A 21914-nucleotide genomic window follows, 5' to 3' on the forward strand; every position below is an offset into this window, starting at 1 on the left:
TTGGAAGCCGTTTACGATTTGTTTAACGCTTTAATTGATTTCAATGTTTTTAATTACTTGCATTTTATTACAGCACTTTACTTAAGTGATTGCATAGGGAATAAAGTAAATAAATGGATCCCAAAATATGTAAAATAGTCAACAATAGTGTGCAAAATAAAACTGAAAACATAACGATAACAATTAAATTTTATTACAATTAGAAAATAAATAAATCTCAAAAGAAGAATCTCGTATAAAAATATATTAATTAATATGGCAATAAAACTTATACCTAATCAGAAAGCAGTCCATCACAAAACACTTCACGTCACGCGAACGTTCTCTCCATGTACGTATCATAGTCAAACTCCGCAAGAAACGACTCGAAGGGAGATAGAGAATCTTCCGCGCACTCCGACCGGCTTTCCATCTCTGTTGAAAACTCCGATAAATCTGAGCAAAGCGGGGAAGCCCAAGGGTCCGGAGGAGGCGGCTCTTCACTGGAATCCCTAAGCGCGGCTGAGAGAGCTGTTATATACTTCATAGCCAGTCGCAAAGTTGTGATCTTGGTTAACTTCTCGCATGGTACTGGTGTTCCGGTGATGGCCGCAGCAGGGACGGCTTGTCTTAAGGTCTCGAAGGCTCGGTTGATCTCCCGCATGCGACTCCTCTCCCTCGCGTTGGCGGTTTTTCTCCTGTATTTGCTGAGGGGTTGCGGCGCCCGGCGCGCGCGCGGCTCGCGGGAACGCGCGGCGCGCGGCCGCAACTGGTACTTGTCGTGGTCGGGCATGGAGTGCGACTGCCGCCTGCGACTGGAGCCGCAAGCGCCGCCCGCGCCCGAATTCCGCTCGAAAAATACGCTCACTCCGCCTACTCGCCCCGCTTCGTTCAAGTACAATCGCTCGGATAATTGCTTAAACGCTGAATGGGCTCGATTTATCACTATCTTCTAGAATCTCGTCTTGCATTGTGCAATTCATATCCTTGATGAAATTACACTGTTAACGTTTGATAAAGGACTACACTTTAAGATTATTTCAACACATTACGAGTACCTACCTACGTGCATGTTTCCGGGTCAATATTACAAACAGAATACATTTAGACATTTAACTACGTAGTTAGTCATAACATTCGTAAAATCGTGATGAATATGCTATGCGTCATCTTATCACTTCGTCATTCATCGATTTAGCGTCACTGAAATTTAAGGCGCTTTAGCACCCGAGCGTACTTAGTTACAATGAATGAACGACCACAAGCAAGCATTAAGTAAGGCAAATATTGCTGATCAGATTAGCATATTGATCCAGCATTTCCGTTCCTCAGCCTCCGCTGATTGTGTGTCGACCTTGCAACTTCTGTTTCGTGTGGGCTAGTAAATGTAAGCGTAGGCTTTTAGTGCTATGATTATGTAATGGACACTTTTAGAAAACAACCTCATGAGTTGTCTAATTGATAAGTCTTGGATAGATAAATTTGTTTTAAACTTATTTTCAAATGCCTTCTTACACCATAATTAATTAAACTTAAAAAAAATACTGAGTTAAAAAATTGGTAGGTTAACCTATTATAGACCACAAAACATAAGTTTTTATTTATTGGCAGAATACAAGGAAGCTAAAACCAAGGAAATGGATAAAAAACAAAAAAAAGTTACTTAAAATTAAAAACGTTACGAAATTAATTAATTGATCGAATATTAATAAAATAATTTCTTGTTACACGAAAATTATAGCAATGGAAGCAAGTTGTCAACTGTTGCTATATTTAGACAAAAGGCGTTTATTGCCATATATGAAAGAAGCGTGTGAAAACTTTTTGCAAAAGTTGAATAACAAGTCTGCCCGTTTCCCGCCATTTCGGTACCTGCTTGAGATCGACGTTATGGATGTTATTGATTTAGTTCCTGATATCGGAAATCTTCTTTTGGAAGAACCATTGAAATTGCAGCACAAATTCAATGAAATTCTATTTGCTTGTCTGCAAAACGTCAATCATTACACTCACGGTATAGAATTTCCTCAAGTTGCGGTTACTTTGAGGTTGAAAAGTGTACCTACTGTTTTATTGCGCACTAACCCACGTAATCTCTCAGGGTTAGTGCATTTCCGAGGGCTTCTTCTAGCTATTTCGAAACCTGCAAGCTATGCCTACCATACAGTTTGGTCATGCCCCGAAGAGTGTGAAGGAAGCGAGGTAATTTTACAATACATACCGAAAGAACCGCCAAAATGCCACGTCTGCAAAAGTGTTCTCTTCGAAAACAGCGGTTTGAAGCGTTGCGGCGAAAAACTGACTGCTACATTTCTGTTAAAAGGACAAATGCTTCCAAAAAAGTTTATGATCGTAGACGATTTGATCTCTAAACTGAAACTAGGATCGTTTTACGATATATATGGAGTAATACTGAGAAAGATTACATCAATCTGGTCAATAGAGGAAGTTCTGCCTTTGGCAGCTCCGGTGACTAGTCCTATCCCTCCAGACATCGCGAAATGGTACAGGGCTTGTAATGGAATACCGTGGTCTTTCATATACTGCCTCGCCTCAAGTTTAGGACTGAATGTCTGTCCTTTGAACACATTCATGGAACTGAAGATCAGCCTTGTATTAAGTCTGGCCAGTGTGAAAGCGAACGCGTTGAGCTCTTCTAAGATTATTCACGTTCTCGTCGCTAACTTCGACACGAGATACGTTGGAGAAATCATGACGCAGGCTGCAAAACTTGCTGATCGTTCAGTCTTCTTAGGAACATCTAACACAACTGTCTCAACTGCTCTGATAGCAAGCTCTGGAGGAGTCTGTGTAATGCCTTTACCACTACACTCGTACAATCAAAAGCAGACTTCTGCCATTTTAACTACAATAGAGAGCGCAGAGATTTCAACTGAAACCTGCAAAACAGACTTACGAAGCGCAATATGGGCGCAGGGAATGGATTTCAAGAAGATAATACTCTTCAATGTAGCGAACGTCTTCGGGACGGTTTGCCGAGGCGATTTAGGTCAATATACTGATGAAGTTTCAGATATGATGCTGCAAAGGGCTGTAGAGCCGGAAGAAATTAGCGAGGAGGAAATCAAAGCTCATAAAGACTTAGCGTCCTATTTGGATATGGTAGCTGGTGTGAAAGTGACTCTGGATGACCACACTGAGAGGCTTTTAAGGAACTATATGCTAGCTGCTCGTAGAGAGATGCCTAAAGGGGCTTCCGTTGGGAATATGGGGGCTTTAGTTCTGACATGTCTGACATCGGCCCGGTTATGTGGAAGAGCTGTAGCCAATATTAATGATGCAGTGTTTGCTATCTGGCTTCATATCAATGGCAGCCCCGAGCCAAGGATCGCACCAGAGGAATATTTACGACCTCCTTCGGATGTAAAGCGACTGACGAAAACATTAGACGGCTTTAAGAATTGGTTGGAACAGTTTACATATATAGCATGATGGAGATTTAGTTACGTTTTCCTTGTCTGTCAAGGCTGTATAATTTAATTGTTTTTAGTCTAGATCAGGGGTTCCCAATCTTTTTCAACATGTGGCGCAGTTACAAGTTTAGTATTTCGCAACGGCGCCCTTGTAAATTTAAAATCACGGTCGATTAAGAGTGACACGACGCTATATTATTTACCGATGCGACCGCTCAAATAGGTACCCGCGAATATTTGTGGTTTCGGATAATGATAGAAATCACGGCGCCCCTCTTTACTTTCTACGACGCACCAGGGCGCCGCGGCGCACACTTTGGGAACCCCTGGTCTAGATTATTACTCTAAGCATGCATACGAATATATCTTTTGTTTCCTGTTAGCAGTTATATACATTATTATAGTTGAAATAAAATACATATTTAAGTAATAAATTGTTGTATATTAAGTTCTAACAGCAGCACCCATCAAAGTTTAACATTAATAAAATACAAATAAGTTCAAAATACAACAGCAATTAGTTGGCACCCTTAGAGTAATATTTGTCGGTGAACACAATCAGCATGAAAAATATCTAAACGTACCTACTGTCCATGTATGTTGTGGAAACGAATAAAGTTTTTATCTATCTATCTATCAGCAGTAAAAGTTGCTAGACAAGTGAAGTGTTAAAAATGATCTTCACTCACTATATTTTTAACGCTATGACAATAGTCTGTTATAGATATTTTATTTGATTAGGAAAATATACCAACAACTAGGGTAAATCATTTATTACTGGCCACCTCATACTAAAATAAGAATTATATTGATTTATTCTCACAATTCAAGTAAACCAAATACATAACTCACATTTGCCCTGAGAATTTACTTGGGTTTAGTATAAGGCATCCAGTCATTGGAAGGTGGCCAGTAATTGATGATTTAAGTAAGACACTTTTTCATTAACTTAGAGCACCTGATAACCAGTAGTTTTTAAATAAATTTTAATCCTAATCAACCATAACAGAATAACTAATAAAAAAAATAATAGTTATCTACAATTAACAGACATTGCACAAAAATACAACAATATATATATATACTAATATAAAACAATATATAATATATTCTTTACAAAGTAGAAAAGAACTGTTTAAAGATTCAGATTTATATTTTTCTTCCTCGGTCCTCTACTAAATCTACCTTTTTATTCTGCTAAGAAACTGTAATCAAAGCTGGACTTTTTCATCAATTCTTTATGCATGTTTAACTGCTCAGTTAAATATGAATGATTTTTCCTCAACTTCAGACTTTCTTCAATTAGTGATTTGAGTTTTTCATCATCTTGAATATTTGGTACTTGGATACAGTGATTTGATACCGGCTCGCCAATTTTGAAGTCTCTTTTCTGGAATGATACCACACTATACGGCAAGTTTGCTATGTCATCCGCATCACTGCTTAAGAGACTTATTGTGTTCCACATGCAATCGGTTAACTCATCTATTGCTGTTGTCAAGTCTAGATTTAACTTGTCTGTGGTATCAGCAGCATTTGAAATAATATCTGCAATCTTTGCTAGCTCTGTGTTGAGATCTACAAGCTTTAACACAAATGGTTGATGACGCATCTCATGTAAGATTTTACACCTAAGTTTCAAGCATTCATAGGAAAGCTTTATGATGTCAGTGCATTGCTTCTCTTTACATCTTTGGTCGGTGAAGAATTCACTCTTTCTGAAGTGAAGATATGATTTCAAAGTGTCCATGAGTATTGTTTGAAAGTTGTTTTTGGAAACAAAGTTGTTTATGTCTGTGGTTAGGACTTCGTTGCTGCGTCTTGTTGCAGATTGTAGTCTTACGGAGAGCTGGTTCCAAGCTAGCTGCAATTTGGTTATTTTCTCAGTCCGGTCATCAACATCTCTAAATATCTTGTCAAAGCCACCCAGGTAATTGATACCGGTACCGGTGTCCCTGAGCCTCTCAATATGCTTTTTACCCGTCTCTGTCATTTTTGTAACAACTTCCAACTTGTCTGCTAACTTTCCTATACATTTGTCAACCTTATTATGGTTCAATAACAACAGTTTGCTTCCATGTTTAAAGGATTCTGCCCGTACAAATAGTCCGTTTATTAAAGATTCATACATTTCTACTTGAGACATTACAAAATACACACTATTTCTGTACAGATTCTGACTGTTTTTGAAATTGTACATTGCCTTTTGATTTTCTTTAAGAGACCTTTGTACAGTTTTAGGCACAACTGGCTCGATGACATCCTGTATCGTGATAGTTTTATCATACAGATAAAGCATGTTATTACAAGAGTCATTCCAATAATTAACAACTACTTCATCATCTCCAAGGTCAAGAAAACTTTTAGGTGAGATCAAAATTTGGTTTTCTTTAGAAACTTTAGTATCATCTTCTAGGTATTTTTTTAATGTTGATATGTTGGTTTTGTCATCAATTTCATAGGCATGTTGGGAGAGTGTAGAGACTGAAAATACCTTTACTATCTTTCTAGATAGAATTTCTTGTAACAGATCAAATATCACAATTTTACTAGCTGCCGTTGCTTGTTCAGCAGGGATGTTAAATGTTACTTTTGATGGAGAATCTCTTCCTCTCAACCTTGGCTCCCATTCTAAAGCAACCCTCAACCACTTTTCTAGCAGCACTTTAAGGGGTTTTGATATAAAATTTTCAGGAAATAATTCATTTGAGTACTCAATGTCTCCATGGTATGTTTCAAACACACTTATGTTGTCATGTACCTTCTTTTTGACATGTGGTATCCATTGTACAGGTGCCAAGTATGGTAGAAAAGGTCTGATACCACTTATCACTTCAAATGCAATTAAACCCATGGACCAGAAATCTACAGAGTTGCTGTAAGTTTTGCTGGAGAATAATTCCGGAGCTAGGTACTGTAAAGTGCCTACAAAACTAGCACACACAGAGTTTGAGTCTATTTCTTTAGCATATCCAAGATCAATAAGTTTGTAGACTACTTTCTTTTGCGATTGTGGGCCTATGTTTTGCTTCCCTGGACTGTCAATGATTTGCATAACAATGTTTTCAGGTTTCAAGTCTCGATGCGTAATTTTGTTGCCGTGAAGAAACTGCATAGCATTTCTAATGTCGCTGAGTATTTGCCTCACTTGCACCTCCTTCAGGCCAGAACAGAACTCCGCTTTATTGAGCAGCTGGCGCAGGTCACCGCCACTGCAATACTCCATACACAGGACGGGCAGTCGCGAAGGATTCATTCGTTCCAAGCCGTTGACAAATTCTGGCGGTAATTCTTTCGTACTCACAATATTCGCGTTGTCAGATTTCTGCAACATTTCCACCTCCTTGGTCCATCGCTCCCTGTGTTTCTCGGTAAGTTCGTCGCTCCATTTACAAGTTTTTATAGCCAGCTTTTCGTCAGTTCGGTTGTGCCTCCAAAGGACAACGACACCAAAACTTCCGGATCCTAAAACCCGGTCCTTTGTCCAATCACCAATAAAAACTAGGTCGTTCATTTTCACTTAGACAAGATATAGGTACTCGTAAACTAGAACGCAAGTAGCATGCCGTTTCCTATAAAAATAGGTCTTCACCGCTTTTACAGTGCAAAAATAACTCTGGTATCATCAAAAACTGATAAACTTTACGAATACGACTTAGGAGAGATACTTTATAGGAGACTAACAAAGCTCAGTGTATATTCAAATTATCTAGGCTACAATGCAAAAATAATCAACTACTTATTTTAACAAAGTTTCCAAGCTCCGACAAAATAGTAATGGATGAGGCATAGTGCATAGTAAATTACACTAATAAACAAAAGAATAAAAATTCCTATGACTAACTTTGCGCAACTGCAAATCTTGCTCTATAAAACACCTTAATGACATTGATGTCACAAAAATAAACTTCCCAAACAAATTTATTTTTTCACTTGTGTCAAATGTCAGCCAGCTGATGCTCACTCTTGGGAGGTAATTCAGGCAAATTTAGACCTTATTGTAATCAATTCTCACCAAATTCTCAGAAAGCGACTGTTTTCTAACCGCATACTTTATTTTGCTTAAATTGTGCGTTTCTGTTCACGCAGTTTCTTTTGTCGTCTACATAAAAATGAGTTTATTTTTATTTATATAAAAAGAATTTAGTATTTGGTATAAACTCTACAATTTATTTTGCATAATGTTTAAAATCCTGGTAATTTTGGGGCTATGTCATCAAATGTACAATTGAAAACAAAATAGTTTAGGTTTGCTATTCGGAATCGGAATATCATAATACCAAAAAAGAAAATTTTCTCTCTAACCAACATTCATTTCATTGTTTGATAACGAGAAAACTGAGAAAACATTTGATGTTTTCATTTTGCTTTGCTTCTTTAGAAGGCTAATTTAATTAAAATGTAAATGAATTCTGTACGTTGCATTTCGATGTGATATTTTGAGTGAGTAGTATTACTCGTATTTAACTAAAAAATGCTCAACGTAGAGAAGACTTGTCGGACGTGCATGAAAAGCTGTGAAATATTAATAGATCTCTATGAGCCTTTGAAATCGGAAAATGAGAAATGTCCTACTCTGTCCGAGATTTTGGAAGTCTGTACGGCTATGCAGGTAATTTTAGCTACGTCAGCAATATCTAACAATCAAATTATTGATCATTATGTAAGATACTAATGAAAAATTGATAATGATTTCAGGTATCGAAAGAGGATGGGTTTCCTCAAAAATTATGCGAGGAATGTGTCAAAGCTCTGCAGTTTGCCTACGCCTTCCGAATGCAAGTGCTTAATTCCTATGAAGAGTTCAGGAAAATAATTGAAGCTCAAGCAAATGTAAAAAATGAAGAAATTGATGTAGAACTTAAGACCGAGAATCAATTCGATTACGATTTCTGCTATGACGATTTCCTACTCGATGACTTTACCAAACATGAGACTGAAGACAAAACTTATGAGTGTAGCACATGCAACAAGCAGTATACTAATGAAAAAAGGTTTATTAACCACTTAAAAACACATGGAGAACCCAATTTGCCTTGTCCTGTTTGTACTAAAACTTTTCATAAGCAATCTACCCTGAACCGCCATTTAGTGAAACACTACAAGTGTAATATATGCCTTAATTACTTTGAAACAGAAAAGTTACTATTAGAACATATGACCGAGCATGTAGATGTTGAGATTAAGACTGAACAAGAAGATCTTTATAAATGTTCTGAATGTGATGTAGCGTATACTAAGCAGAGGTCTTTAGCTATGCATATGAAAAAGCATAAAGGCAAGGGGAAAAAGGAGAAAAGTTTCTTTTGTGATGTTTGCGGAAAGGAGTTTGGCTTGAAGACATTGCTTCGGAGACATATGAAGCTGCATAGTGAAGAGAGACCATATCAATGCCTGAAGTGTAACAAAAGTTACTCAAGGCATGACCAGTATACTGAGCATATGAATAGACATAATGGAATCAAACCTAATGTGTGTCCACATTGTAGTAAAGGTAATTTTTTTTTTACTTGTCCTCATTTTTTGAATACTACGTCGGTGGCAAACAAGCATACGGCCCGCCTGATGGTAAGCAGTCTCTGTAGCCTATGTGTACGCCTGCAATTCCAGAGGAGTTACATGCGTGTTGCCGACCCCAACAACCCTCTCCCCTCGTTGAGCTCTGGTAACCTTGTACGATTTCAACTGTTGTTACTCTGAGAGTATGTATGAATGTCCATCAAGTTAGACCAGTTTGACAGCACTGGCTTCCCTCGAATGCGGCTGACCCTACTCTGGCAACCTTTCTCACTGTTAGGAACACAACACTATGAGTAGGGTCTAGTGTTATTTGGCTGCGGTTTTCTGTAAGGTGGATGTACGTACCCAGTTGGGCTCTGCTCTAGATCTGGAATGATACCTGCTGTGCTGTGCCCTACCACACAAAGCGAGATGACATTCACAATGCCAATACCTCTTGTGGATGTAGTTTAAGGACGTACCCGGGTTCAGCATGTTTCTGATTGCGCCGTATAGGATCCCGAGGTTACTTTTTGGCAAACATAGCACAATTGCAAGAAACTAGACCTTGTTGAAATTAATCCCATATCATCATAATGCTATATTAAGTGAGTGAGTGAGTCTCGACAAGCATCCCCAATCGCAAGCATGTGAATGGAGATGTTTTGCTTGGCTTGCGTGAGCTTGTCTCTAATTCGGGCCAGTGGTCGATTTTCAAACACATCAAAGGAATGCAATACGACCCATCTACAATAAAACAATGCACTGTGTAAATAGCACTTGCCAAGTCTCCGCAGGATGTAAATGTGGCATGTTTTTCTTCACCACATTCACAAAATATCAAATGATATAAAGTACATAAGTTCTAGGAAAGTCAATGGTATTAGCTTTTTTTTATAAATTATATTATAGGACATTCTTACACAAGTTGACTAAGTCCCAGAGTTTATAAATACTTAAAAAATATCCATGACTCAAGAACAAATATCTATGTTCATCCATCACACAAAATATTTCAATTTCAAAGCCTTTTATTATCGAACATACAGTTAATAATATTTAATACAATACTTATTTATTTTTTTGTGTTCGCAACAACAGCCGGTTTGACGTGTCCTTTTGACACAAATGCCTTCCATGCCTCTCTGTCTCTGGCTAGTCGTGTCCATAGTGGACCAGCAGTTTTCTTTAAGTCATCTGACCATCTTTTGTATTGTCTGCCTCTTTTTCTTTTTGTGTTTTAGCGTGGGGTCCACTCAGTCAGTATGTTTGACCACTTCTGCTTTTCCCTGAGCATGTGGCCCACCCACTTCCATTTTAGAGTTTTTGATTTTAGAGTAACATCTTCTAATTAAAAGATCGCCGAGAGCGCGGAGACCTGATTGAAACGTTTAAGATTGTGACGGGACACTACGATATAGACCAGTTTCAAGACCTGTACAAGCGCAATAGTAACACCCGTCTGCGAGGCCACCAATATAAGTTAATATCTGAACTGTCTAAAAACAACCCCCGCAAACATTTTGTCAGCAACAGAGTGGTCAAAGCGTGGAACAAACTACCAGAAGATGTGGTCTCAGCACTAAATGTCAGTCAGTTTAAGAACAGACTAGACTAGACAAATACTTAACCAGCGCAAAGAATATATATTAAGTGAAGATCACTCAGATACAGGCAACTATCAGTTGTTTCAATAATTTTGTGACCTCTCTTATTTCCGTCGCCCGTTTTCTGTCTCTTTTTGTGTACCCTAAAATGCTTCTCTCCATTCCCAAAATTATTGCTGGGTCTTAAACTCCGCATAATATGAATAATTCTGAAAACCAATATCTTTTAGCATTCAGCCAGCTCTGCAGCCTTAAAGACCACATTCGCACACACACCGGCGAAACTCCTTACCTCTGCTCCGAGTGTGGCAAGGGCTTCAACAACAGCTCTAACTTGCGGCAGCACATGATGAGGCACACCGGGCTCAAGCCCTTCGCGTGTAACTTGTGCCCTAAGAGGTTTTCTACTAAAGGTGAGTTGCTTCCAATTAAATTTGTACCATTTTGTAATTCTATAGGGCTAAGATGGTCGGCTCTTTATCATTTGTCACCATGCCGGGCGTAAAGTGACGGGCATAGTGACAAGTGATAAAAAAAGAACCATGCTGCCACTGCAGTTCTGCGAATGTGGTTGTGTAAATGGGTGGACCTTCAATCAGGGCTTGCAGTCCTTTTTCTTCTTCCTCGCGCTGTCCCGGTATTTTGCCACGGCTCATGCCTGGGGTCCGCTTGACAACTAATCCCCGAATTGGCGTAAGCACTAGTTTTACGAAAGCGACTGCCATCTGACCTGTGATCTGTTCGGTTTCCTCACGAAGTTTTCCATCACCGAAAAGCTAGTGGTCAATATCAAATGATATTTCGTACATAAGTTCCGAAAAACTCATTGGTACGAGCCGGGGTTTGAACCCGCGACCTCGTACCGCGAGGCCACCAGCGCGCGCAACAATACAAAATACTCGTATAGTATGAATTTTCTCAAATGATTTTTACGCCTAAGACCCTAATTTGTTAAACATAAGTCATTGTTTCTTTTGTGCGAAGGTGGGCTCCCATTTTGGTCGCGTGCCAAAGCAACAATGTCGGTTTAAAAAGCGGCTGTATCGTGGTGGTTTAAGGTTCACATCTATGTAATAATATGAGCGCTCGCCTACATTGAGATGGTCGATCGCCCTACATTACCAAAACGTACATAGAGTCTTAGGCGTAAAAATAATTTGAGAAAATTCATGCTTTAGGGAAGTTGGACGCTTGTCAGTGACGCCGTACACTAACCGACCACGAAACGTCCGTCCTCAGGGAAAGGTTTTGTACTAAGTCTAAAGGTTGTGACATGTCGTCTTCTATGAAAATGTGGCCTGATTACAAGTAGCACATGATGAATCCTTTCGCCTGTGCCCTAAATGTACTGTACTAAAGTCTAGTTAGGCTTTGTAGACTAAGTTAAAAGTGAAAAGTAGAGTTCTATTTCTTTTTTACTTAAATCTGTGAGGGTAAATGGGCACGACAGCCAACATGCTTTACCGTAGGGGCAGATCCACAGAGACTGCCTTTTGCTGGAGTTGGTCGACAGACTGGAAAGGACTTTGGAAGACAAGGAAATAGCCCTGTCGGCCTTCCTCGATATTGAGAGCAGGGATCGGAACCGGTTTTTTGCAAAAACATCATAATAACCATATATTTCGGTTTATTTTATACTCTAAATGTAGGACTCAGTTGTGTTTTCAGATAACGACTTCGTATTATTAGATTGCCTAATTAGAAATGAAGTAATTAACAAAGAACGAAAAAATACCGTTTTCGTTCCCATACAAAAAATACCGGTTTCCGATCCCTGATTGAGAGCGCTTTCGATAATACACCCATTCGGACACTTGTGGAAGGGCTCAGAGCCAAAGAGGTGGACTCCACAACTATCCACTGGGTTCAAAGCATGCTCTCAAGCAGAGTGGTCAGGCTAGATTTGCTCAACAGCACACTCGAGGTGACTACTGTGAGAAGCTGCCCGCAGGGGGGTGTCCTATCTCCCTTGCTCTGGACTTGCGGTGAATGGACTTTTGTGCAAGATGGCGGAGCTCCGAATCGACACTCAGGGGTACGCAGATGTACTTGTTGTGACAGTGAGAGGCAACTGCCAAAGTACTTTATCAGACCTTATGCAAAAGGCTCTCAACACCATAAATACATGGTGTGGAGAGAATAAATTGTCTATCAATGCAGATAAGACAACTATAGTTCCATTCACGAACAAGCGGAAACTAGATGAACTTAAACCGCTCGTCATGAATGGTAAAAGTATTCCGTTCTCAACAGAGGTCAAATATCTGGGGATAATACTGGCCCAGAAAATTACCTGGAATAATCACGTGGACGGAACCATACAAAAGGCTAGATCAGCCTTGGCAATATGCTGTCTAAAACCCAAAATTGCCCTATAGCTGTACACATCTATAGTGAGGCCGATAGTGTCTTACACTTCTGTAGCATGGTACAGGAAAACGACGCAAAAGGTAACGGTGGCGAAGCTTGGCAGCCTGCAAAGAACTGCCTGTGTTATCGTCACCGGAGCCATGTCATCCTCCCCAACGGCAGCCCTAGAAACCATACTACTACCGAGATCTAGTATGCTTAGAATAGCGGCTGCAAGGAGAGGTAATTGGTTATCGCAAACTCTGAGACTGTTAAAGGAATCAGCGCACAATATACCTACATGTTCTTGGGATGCCATCCGACGCTATGGCACCAAAATTTTGTTCACTCAAACTCTTCTCAGTGGAATTCGCCAAAAGGGAGGACTGGTCAAACAGTCAAATTAAGTGGAAACGTAGGACGATACTGCTCCATATTCCAGGCAGAAGTACAGAAGGGAAAATGTGACATGGGGTGGTGCAGACTCTGTATGGAGCCAGAGGAGACGCCTTTGCACATTCTCGCAGAGTGCCCTTGTCTAATGCGCACTCGTGACTCAAACCTGGGCAGACGCATATTACGCCCGGAGGAGTTAAGGTCTCTCGAGATCAAAAAGATCCTGCAGCTGTTTGAAGTTGCAGGCTTGGATCGAGAGTTGTAGTAGGGTAGGTGGCGATCACAATAGATCAGAGATGGTCGCAGTGATACATAGGCATAGAAGAAGAGGGTAAACGGGGTTGGAACTGGCAAAGGTTTTTAAAGATGGCGCCAGCTGTTTCTAGTTTATCTATGGGATTTGGCTTAAGCTTTAACGGGCTCGAGAAGGACCATGATGATATGAAATGAATTATATATATATAATTATTATTTAGATTGAGAAGAAAAACTGTGTATTGTCATTTGTCTCGTCGGGCACAGATGGTTATATAGTTATTCAGAGTTCATAAAATGACACAGGCTCATTTACTTATATGTCCCAACAGAAAGGAGTCCCCTCCTAGTTTATTTTTTTAATTGTAACATACAAATTTCATAAAACTTAAACCTAAACACTATTTTGCTACAGAACAGCATGGTTCCGTTTAAACAAGTTTAACGTGTGTATTTGTGTGTTTCTCTATGACATTGTAGCTTCCCAACGGATCAATCGTTTGAGTCCGGCCTTTTTAAATCTATTTTTTTTTCGTAAGTAAATTTAAAATTTCTACAAGATTTTTTATATTTTTAATTCTACTTGTACGTTTCCAGGCCAAATGACGTGTCACATCGGTACGCACACTGGAGTACATCCGTACAAATGCGACGAGTGTGGCGCCACCTTTACCAAACCAAATTCGCTGAAGAAACACAAGCTGATACATCTGGGCATCAAACCCTTCGCCTGCGATACCTGCAGCATGCGGTACATTTAGATCAGTGTTTTTTCACCCTTCGCCATGACGCGGCACCAGCATGAACGTGAAGCTTTCCATGAAAATATGACGTTTACAGTAATGTGCTAAATAACTTCATTTTAAATTTACTTTGGACAGATTCTAGCAACTACCTCTTTGACTAAACTTAATAAAAAAATGTTTTTCAGATTTTCGTGCAAAGACCACCTCAAGCGCCATTACCGCATCCACACCGGCGAGAAGCCTTACAAGTGCAAGTACTGCGACCGAGCTTTCACGCAGAGCAACGATTTGGCCAAACACACGCGCATGCACGTCGGACAAAACATTTACCAGTAAGTAACAATGTTGGACTTGGAACACTGCCTTGAGGTATTCCGTAATAAAACCTGGCTTTACTCCCTACAAGTGCAAGTTTTGCTACCGAGCATTCACACAGGGCAACGACTTGGCCAAACACACGTCGGACAGGACATTTACTTAGAGGACTTAGAAGACTGCCTTGAGGTACTCCGTAGTAAGTAGAAACAATATCGGATAAAGAAGGCTGGCTTGAGGTACTCCATATCAATTCTATCTTTAGACCTTACAAGTGCAAGTATTGCGACCGAGCCTTGCGCAGAGCAACGACTTGGCTAAACACACACGCAGTAAGTAGAAACAATATCGGACTAAGAGCACTGCCTTGAGTACTTCATAGTAAGTAGAAACAATATCCGACCAAGAACATTGCCTTGAGGTGTTCCATAGTAAGTAGAAACAATATCGGGCCAAGAACACTGCCTTGAGATACTCCGTAATAACTCTCGCTTTACACTTGCACTTGCAACTCTTGCAAATACTGCGACCGATATCAACGACTTGGCCAAATACATACGCATGCACGTCGGACGGAAGTGACGGAACATTTACTAATAAGTAACAATGTTGGACTTAGTAGACTACCTTTAGGTACTCCATATCAAACCTTAACCTGGCGTTTAGGAGGTTATAAGTCGTATATACACTAATATTATTGTGCGTTATGTCCCTCTCTGTATAGATTTTAGGTAACATCTAAAAAGAAATAGAGGTACATCTGTGCGATTTCTGTATTAACAAGGTTTGGACTATAGACAATGTCAAATGCCTTTTTGAAGTCCAAAATTACTACGACACTTTTCGCCTTTTATGTAATTAAGGATTTAAATATATTATACATTGCAAGTACATATAGCTTCAAATACGAGCATACAAATCAATCTAAAGCGGGCCCGGGTCGCTTTAGGCTGGAACCGGGAAAATATTAAGATAAAGATAACAATAAACTAAACATCTTTTTATCCCACAGATGCACACAATGCGACATGCGCTTCCGTCTCCTCAGCGAGCTGAAACAGCACTACCCCTCTCATTACATCCCCCGCGGGGAGCCCCTGCCCCTGCCCCTGCCCAAGGAGGCCTCCCTGGACGTGCTCAAGCCGTGCGAGGAAAACAAGGAAGGCACTATTACTATCAGGTTCAGCAGCAATGGGATGGACAAGGATGGGTTGCATGGGAATATTACTATCGATATTACACCATAAAATTGAAAAAATAGAACATCCCTATCCTTACCCAATCGGATGTGCTTAAAATTGTGTGAAGAAAAAGAAGGAGCTATTACTATAGCAGCGGGATGGACAAAGATGGGTTACGTGGGAACAGGTACTATTGATATTATACCACAAAAGGAGAGTATGTATACATTTCTTAGGAGACAAATTTCGGAAACATACATTTAAAAACATTTTTCCTACAAAACAGCGTTTGTTGATGTTTGTTGTAATCGCTTACCATCAGGTGATCCGTCTGCTTGTTTGCCTCGTCTATCATAAAAAAAATGATATGGTTTACTTGTCCTTGGTGGAAAAGGAAAGAATAATACATTCCTACCATTTCCATATCCCTAGCCTCGTCCTGCCCATTGTGATTCCTAATGGACATATTCCATTTTTAGCAAGTTATGACTGGATAGGTTGGGGTAGTGTTGGTTACGACTCGAATCCTTTGAGTCCTCTGTTTTAAGACTCGATTCAGTTTTTCAGACTCTTATAATTAAGACGAAACTCGAGTTCTTTTCAACATATTAGAGACTAGAGTATTTTGTAGAGACTCGAGTCCTTTTCGGAGAAATAGTAATTTTATTACAAATAACTTCGAAATGCGTTGTCTTTATGTAAAATTCATGGATGTACATAACATAAATCATATAATAACGCCTATTTCCTTTACTGTTGTTTAGGTAAAACCTATAAAATTGTTGACTGAGTCTTTATTCAGAGACTCGAGTTCTTTTGAGTTGCGCTTAAAAAAGACTCAATAAAGGACTCGACTCGGGACTTAAAAGACTCAGAAGTTTTTAAAGCTCTCGTGAAAACAAGTCGAGTTCTTCAATTTAGACTCAAAATACTTGAGTTCCTACCAACACTAGGTTGAGGTTACACAGAAACTTATTTTTTGTAACTAAAAACGTAAAATACAGGAAAATGATCTCTATTTTCCAAATAATTTGGTTTAAATTTCAATGGCTTAAATAGAGAGTGGTGGGCAGGACGAGGCTAGACCCATATCATAATAAATAAAATACTAATAATATGCAGTGGTATTCAGATAAATGGTCACGAATTCTGTACGTATGAAGATTTGAATATAAGCATTGTTAGTTTGCGATTATTTGAAAATAATTTGTACTGTTTAGAGAAAACTATATTAATGTCAGCACCCTTTAATAATTGCCCCTCTTAACCGTATTTTAAGGTAGTCTTTAGGTTTTCTCCTTTTTTTTTATTTGCCTCATAAAAGCAATTCCTACCTGAGGAACTTTTCAAATCTCGAATTTTTGAAGCTTTGTTTCTGTCGCGCTGCGGTGGACGGGAGTACGTGCGTGCGACAAGGACGACCGCAGCTCGGACTAAAATTCCCACGCAAAAAACTCAAAAATCGAGGTTTCGCTCTCGACTGTTTCCTCCTCCAAAATGCAACCAATCATTATGAAATTTTGGAAACTGCAGAGGAAGAAATAATCTATGCCGCTATGTTTTGATTTTTTGTACATTAGTTGTCTTATTTGTATACTGCGCCTTTTTTTGCAGCCAATTCAATTGAGACGTTTTTGCGATTTTCCAGGCGCTGTAAGTTTCTTCAAAATAAAATAATTCAAACAAAGCAAAACATAGCGGCACAGATATTGATGACATTGATCTTATTTGAAAAAATCATTGCTCTAGGTTAAAAATCCAGGGAGGAAACAGTCGAGAGCGTTTGTATGGAAAAATCGCAACTAGGAATTCCTCTTAACTTCCTCAAAGTCAGTAACGTGTCATATGAAGAATTGTTTTCAACTGCCCACGATGGAACTGCTGGGCGGGAGCCAAATCACACAAACAATGCTCTGTAATCCGGCGTTTGGGTGTGTTACAGCCGGATTAGAGAGCGGGTCATCTAAAACAAAAACTGCCGGATTGGCGAGCGCCGGAATACCGAGCGCCTACTGTAATTGAGGCTTGTAAAGTTTTATGAATAAGTAGGTAAAACTTTTTTGTACAAATATATGTCGGCGGCCGATCGTAAGATCAGGCAGATCGTGAAATTCCTAGGCATATCCTGAAACGTGAAAATCTTTGTCTCTTCCCGTGACGACTCAGCAGGGCTCCTATTTCTGAACAGTTTGCGGCCATCTGAAGCAACCCGTTTAACCTATCCTATCTATCTATTGGATTAATGTGACTACCGTCAAATATTACACGGGAACATTACGATCTGCCTGATTTTACGATCGGCACAGATATATACAGGGTGTTTATTTAGTCACCTGAAATAATTTACGGGGTCAATATTTAGGTCATAGGGACCAACCCGAAATCGCGAAAAAAAAATTTACTCTACCATATAAAATGTATGAAACAGACATTTTTTTTTCGCGATTTCGGGTTGGTCTTATAGTAAAAGTTGCTCAGTATGACCTATATATTCACCCCGTAAATTATTGCAGGTGGCTAAATAAACATCCTGTATAACCGTATGTTACATTAAATGTTGCCTATATACAGGGCAGTGATGTTGCCTTATTAAAAATCTCATTAGACTAAGATATTGGCTTTACTTAGTTAAGTCAGTTTTAAACGATTTTTAAATGTTTTAACAGTACAAAAGTGTTTTATAAATTTATCGACACGATTTGGTGTTTTCAAATATATTAATGTTTAAGATTAGTCCAGCCGTCCTAAGTATGTGACATTTTTCGTTTGTCCAAGTTAAAGAAATTGTATATTTTATATTAATGTGGATATCTTGTCAAAATTTGCATGTAAATATGTATATTTTTACAGTACATATGGTGCTACTTTACCGCACTAGTGCGAAAATTAGCATATTACGTTACTGTGTCGAACATTTAAAGGGCCATATGTACTGTAAAACGTTGTACGATACATGTGCGAATAGGTAATTCGCAACTCGTGCCGATTAAAAACACTCCCTTCGGGCGTGTTTTAGTTTATCGCCACTCGTTTCGAATTTCCTATTTTTCGCACTTGTATCGTAATGTAGTATTACATTACATCTGGTGCTACTTTTCCGCACTAGTACGATAATTACATAAATTACTATTTAGAAAATTTTACGAAAATTTAAAGGGCTATATGTACTGTAAAACGTTGCACGATACATGTGAGAATAGGTAATTCGCAACTCGTGTCATTTTATCATAACTCGTTGCGAATTTCCTACTTTCCGCACTTGTATCGTAAATAACTATCACAGTACATATTATGGCGCTACTTTACTGCACTAGTGCGGTAATTAGCACTTTACTGCCCCGAATTAGCTATGAATCGTTTGTCTTTATCTGTCATTTTGACTTCTGTATTTGTCAGAAAGGGACAAAACATAATTTAACTAAATCAGGCCCGTAAAGTTTTATGAATAAGTGGGTATGAAGATATCATACCTACTAGTGCTTGTCTTGCCCCGGTGATATTCTTACTAGACTGGGAGCCAGGAACAGATTTCCATGGCCAATCGCCTCCCGGGCGAAAACTCGTATAGTGGTTAACGGCTATGTATGATGAACCCTCGCGGACGTCAGCTGCCGCTCCGTTGGTGGGTTGAGGAATGGCAGCCACCGAAACACGTAAAAAAAGTCGTCATCGCCTCCCGTTTGATTATTGTTAATTTTAAAAATCGTCAGCCGGTTATATCACGGTCGTGAGAACGTCAGCTGGTCGCATGAACATGTAAACAATAAGCGCTTTACCATTTATGATAGCAATAACAAATCATGAAACTTTGCATCTAGCATTTCATCAGGTAAAACGCCTGAAACGCCATAAACGGGTGAGAGTCAGAATGGCGGGTGTACCTAAATAAATTTAAATGAAAACCATACCATATTTTTGTACCTAAATTGTACTATTTAGTGCCTCCTTTAAAAAAAATTGTACCTCGCGGTACTTAAAGTTATCACCAAAAAACAGTACACCCGCCATCCTGACAGAATGGCGGGTGTGCTTTATTACGCTATGTTCCCGTGGTTATTGATAAATTCTATAAAAGCCGAATTTTTGTACCTTTTTTGTACCTTCATATTCAATTATAATAAGAGTCATTTTATTTGCGATTTCCGAGTTTTACTCATTTTATATTTTGATTGCTATTACAATTTTGCAGGCGTTATAATTTTTCAAGTTATCGATTTCATTTTTAAGTACTTTCACATAAACGGATAACGCAATTTACACATTACGCATACTTTGCGGACATAAACTGGTAAGGCGCGTATTTTTTACATGTCCATATTACAGCTGACGGTCTTTCCGCCGCGATACAACCGGCTGACAGTTTTTTTTTACTATCATCTGACAACGTATCAGCCGGAGGTTATGACTGACGAAATATGCTCCTGGCCCGCGCTCTATACCCCACCTTACCTTATTATTTGGCTCTATGACTAGCATAAAAAAGCCTTAATTTTGGAAAATTGCTCATATTAAGTATAATATATGTTGCATTAAAACGCTGTGAGCGGCATTTTGTTATAAATATTAGTTTATTGCTTCTATATTTAATGCTTAGAAATGATATGTAGATAGTGTACATCTGTTTTAAATAAGTTATATATGATTAAGAAATACGTATACAAAGACTTAGGTTAGTGTAAAATGTTACAGCTGCTAATTTGACAGCTAGAGTAGATAGCGCTGTCCGTTTTATGATAGTTTGTTGAGCGTTAGTGCTTCAAAACCACTAGTTATCGCATAGTATACCACGTACAGTCAAATCTGAAAACATACACTATCGAAGTGCCAAACATATGTATACACGACTTTATGGCCCATATAAATTAATAATAAATAAATAAATATTATAGGACATTATTACACAAATTGACTAAGTCCCACAGTAAGCTCAATAAGGCTTGTGTTGAGGGTATTTAGACAACGATATATATAATATATAAATATTTATAAATACTTAAATACATAGAAAACACCCATGACTCCGGAACAAATATCCATGCTCATCACACGAAAAATGCCCTTTGGAAATACCAGGATTTGAACCCGGGACCATCAGCTTCGTAGGCAGGGTCACTACCCACTAGGCCAAACCGGTCGTCAGTATATTACGGTAGTGTATACATATTTTTGCCACTTCGTCCGTATCAATATTTTCAGACGTGACCATACAAAAAGAGAAAATGTTTTTCCACTTTTAAATATTTTCCATTCTCTATGATTTTTAGTATGTTTTTGACACAATGAAAAACTAGGTTTATAGGTTGTCTTTTTTTTTTAAATTGTAATAGGTACAATTTTTTTAAATTGAAACCTATATATAAACCTAGAATATGTTATGATGAAGCGATCGACATTAAAATCAAAGTGATTTGTCAAACGTGGAAAACGTCGCGGGTTCAAACCCCGGCTCGTACCAATGACTTTTTAGAAACTAATGTACGAAATAACATTCGATATTTACCAGTCGCTTTTCGGTGAAGGAAAACATCGTGAGGAAACCGGACTAATCCCAATAAGGCTAGTTTACCCTCTGGGTTGGAAGGTCAGATGGCAGTCGCTTTCATAAAAACTACGCCAATTCTGGGGATTAGTTGTCAAGCGGACCCAGGCTCCCATGAGCCATGGCAACTATACTGGTACGAAACAGTACCTTATAATTTATTGAAATTAATGCGTTGGGTTGATTCTGCTCACGTCTCCTGAATCATAAACCTGTATATAATCAATATATTTTTTTTCAATTTTTATTGTCGACTTAAGTATTTGAAAAACGTGGCGCTATTATTTTATAAGTTTAGAGGTAGGTGTTTTAATTTAGATATTTACCTTTATGAGGCTTTCCATGTCATTATGTTAGTTTTCATAATTTTAGAATAGTTTGGGTACAAATATTTATTTAGTTCCAATGCATTTAGTTCATGTACAAAGTATTATCATATACACTATTTTGTTCCAGTACATACTTGTGTTTTATTATAAACAAAACCCCTTTAGAAACATAGTTCTTGACTGTAGTTTTTTTTTCATTTACGTTTTCCTAATCAGAACTGTAAAACCACCCAACTATAGTCCAAAGCTCCCAACTATGGTCCACAAATAAACTAAATTTTTCTC

At 38.7% G+C, this 21914-nt stretch overlaps 4 protein-coding genes across 4 annotated transcripts; 2 read left to right on the top strand and 2 right to left on the bottom strand.

Annotated features, from left to right (window-relative positions):
• Positions 1-171: 171 nt before the first annotated feature.
• On the bottom strand, positions 172-1020 carry LOC133525444 (helix-loop-helix protein delilah-like). Its single transcript, XM_061861699.1, has one exon. It carries the CDS (start codon positions 770-772, stop codon positions 311-313), a length of 462 nt encoding a protein of 153 aa, XP_061717683.1. The 5' UTR covers positions 773-1020; the 3' UTR covers positions 172-310.
• A 500-nt stretch (positions 1021-1520) lies between these two features.
• Positions 1521-3491, top strand: LOC133525425 (uncharacterized). The gene has a single exon (XM_061861672.1). The coding sequence runs from the start codon at positions 1723-1725 to the stop codon at positions 3430-3432; it is 1710 nt and encodes a 569-aa protein (XP_061717656.1). The 5' UTR covers positions 1521-1722; the 3' UTR covers positions 3433-3491.
• A 343-nt stretch (positions 3492-3834) lies between these two features.
• Positions 3835-7420, bottom strand: LOC133525422 (inhibitor of nuclear factor kappa-B kinase subunit beta). The gene has a single exon (XM_061861668.1). The coding sequence runs from the start codon at positions 6925-6927 to the stop codon at positions 4603-4605; it is 2325 nt and encodes a 774-aa protein (XP_061717652.1). The 5' UTR covers positions 6928-7420; the 3' UTR covers positions 3835-4602.
• A 136-nt stretch (positions 7421-7556) lies between these two features.
• Positions 7557-21760, top strand: LOC133525426 (gastrula zinc finger protein XlCGF57.1-like). The gene is made up of 6 exons (XM_061861673.1): positions 7557-8025; positions 8112-8907; positions 10750-10932; positions 14117-14270; positions 14451-14597; positions 15593-21760. Exons 1-6 carry the CDS (start codon positions 7888-7890, stop codon positions 15825-15827), a joined length of 1653 nt encoding a protein of 550 aa, XP_061717657.1. The 5' UTR covers positions 7557-7887; the 3' UTR covers positions 15828-21760.
• Positions 21761-21914: the final 154 nt, after the last annotated feature.

This window comes from Cydia pomonella, chromosome 15 (genome assembly GCF_033807575.1).
Source record: "Cydia pomonella isolate Wapato2018A chromosome 15, ilCydPomo1, whole genome shotgun sequence".
Lineage (NCBI taxonomy): Eukaryota > Metazoa > Arthropoda > Insecta > Lepidoptera > Tortricidae > Cydia > Cydia pomonella.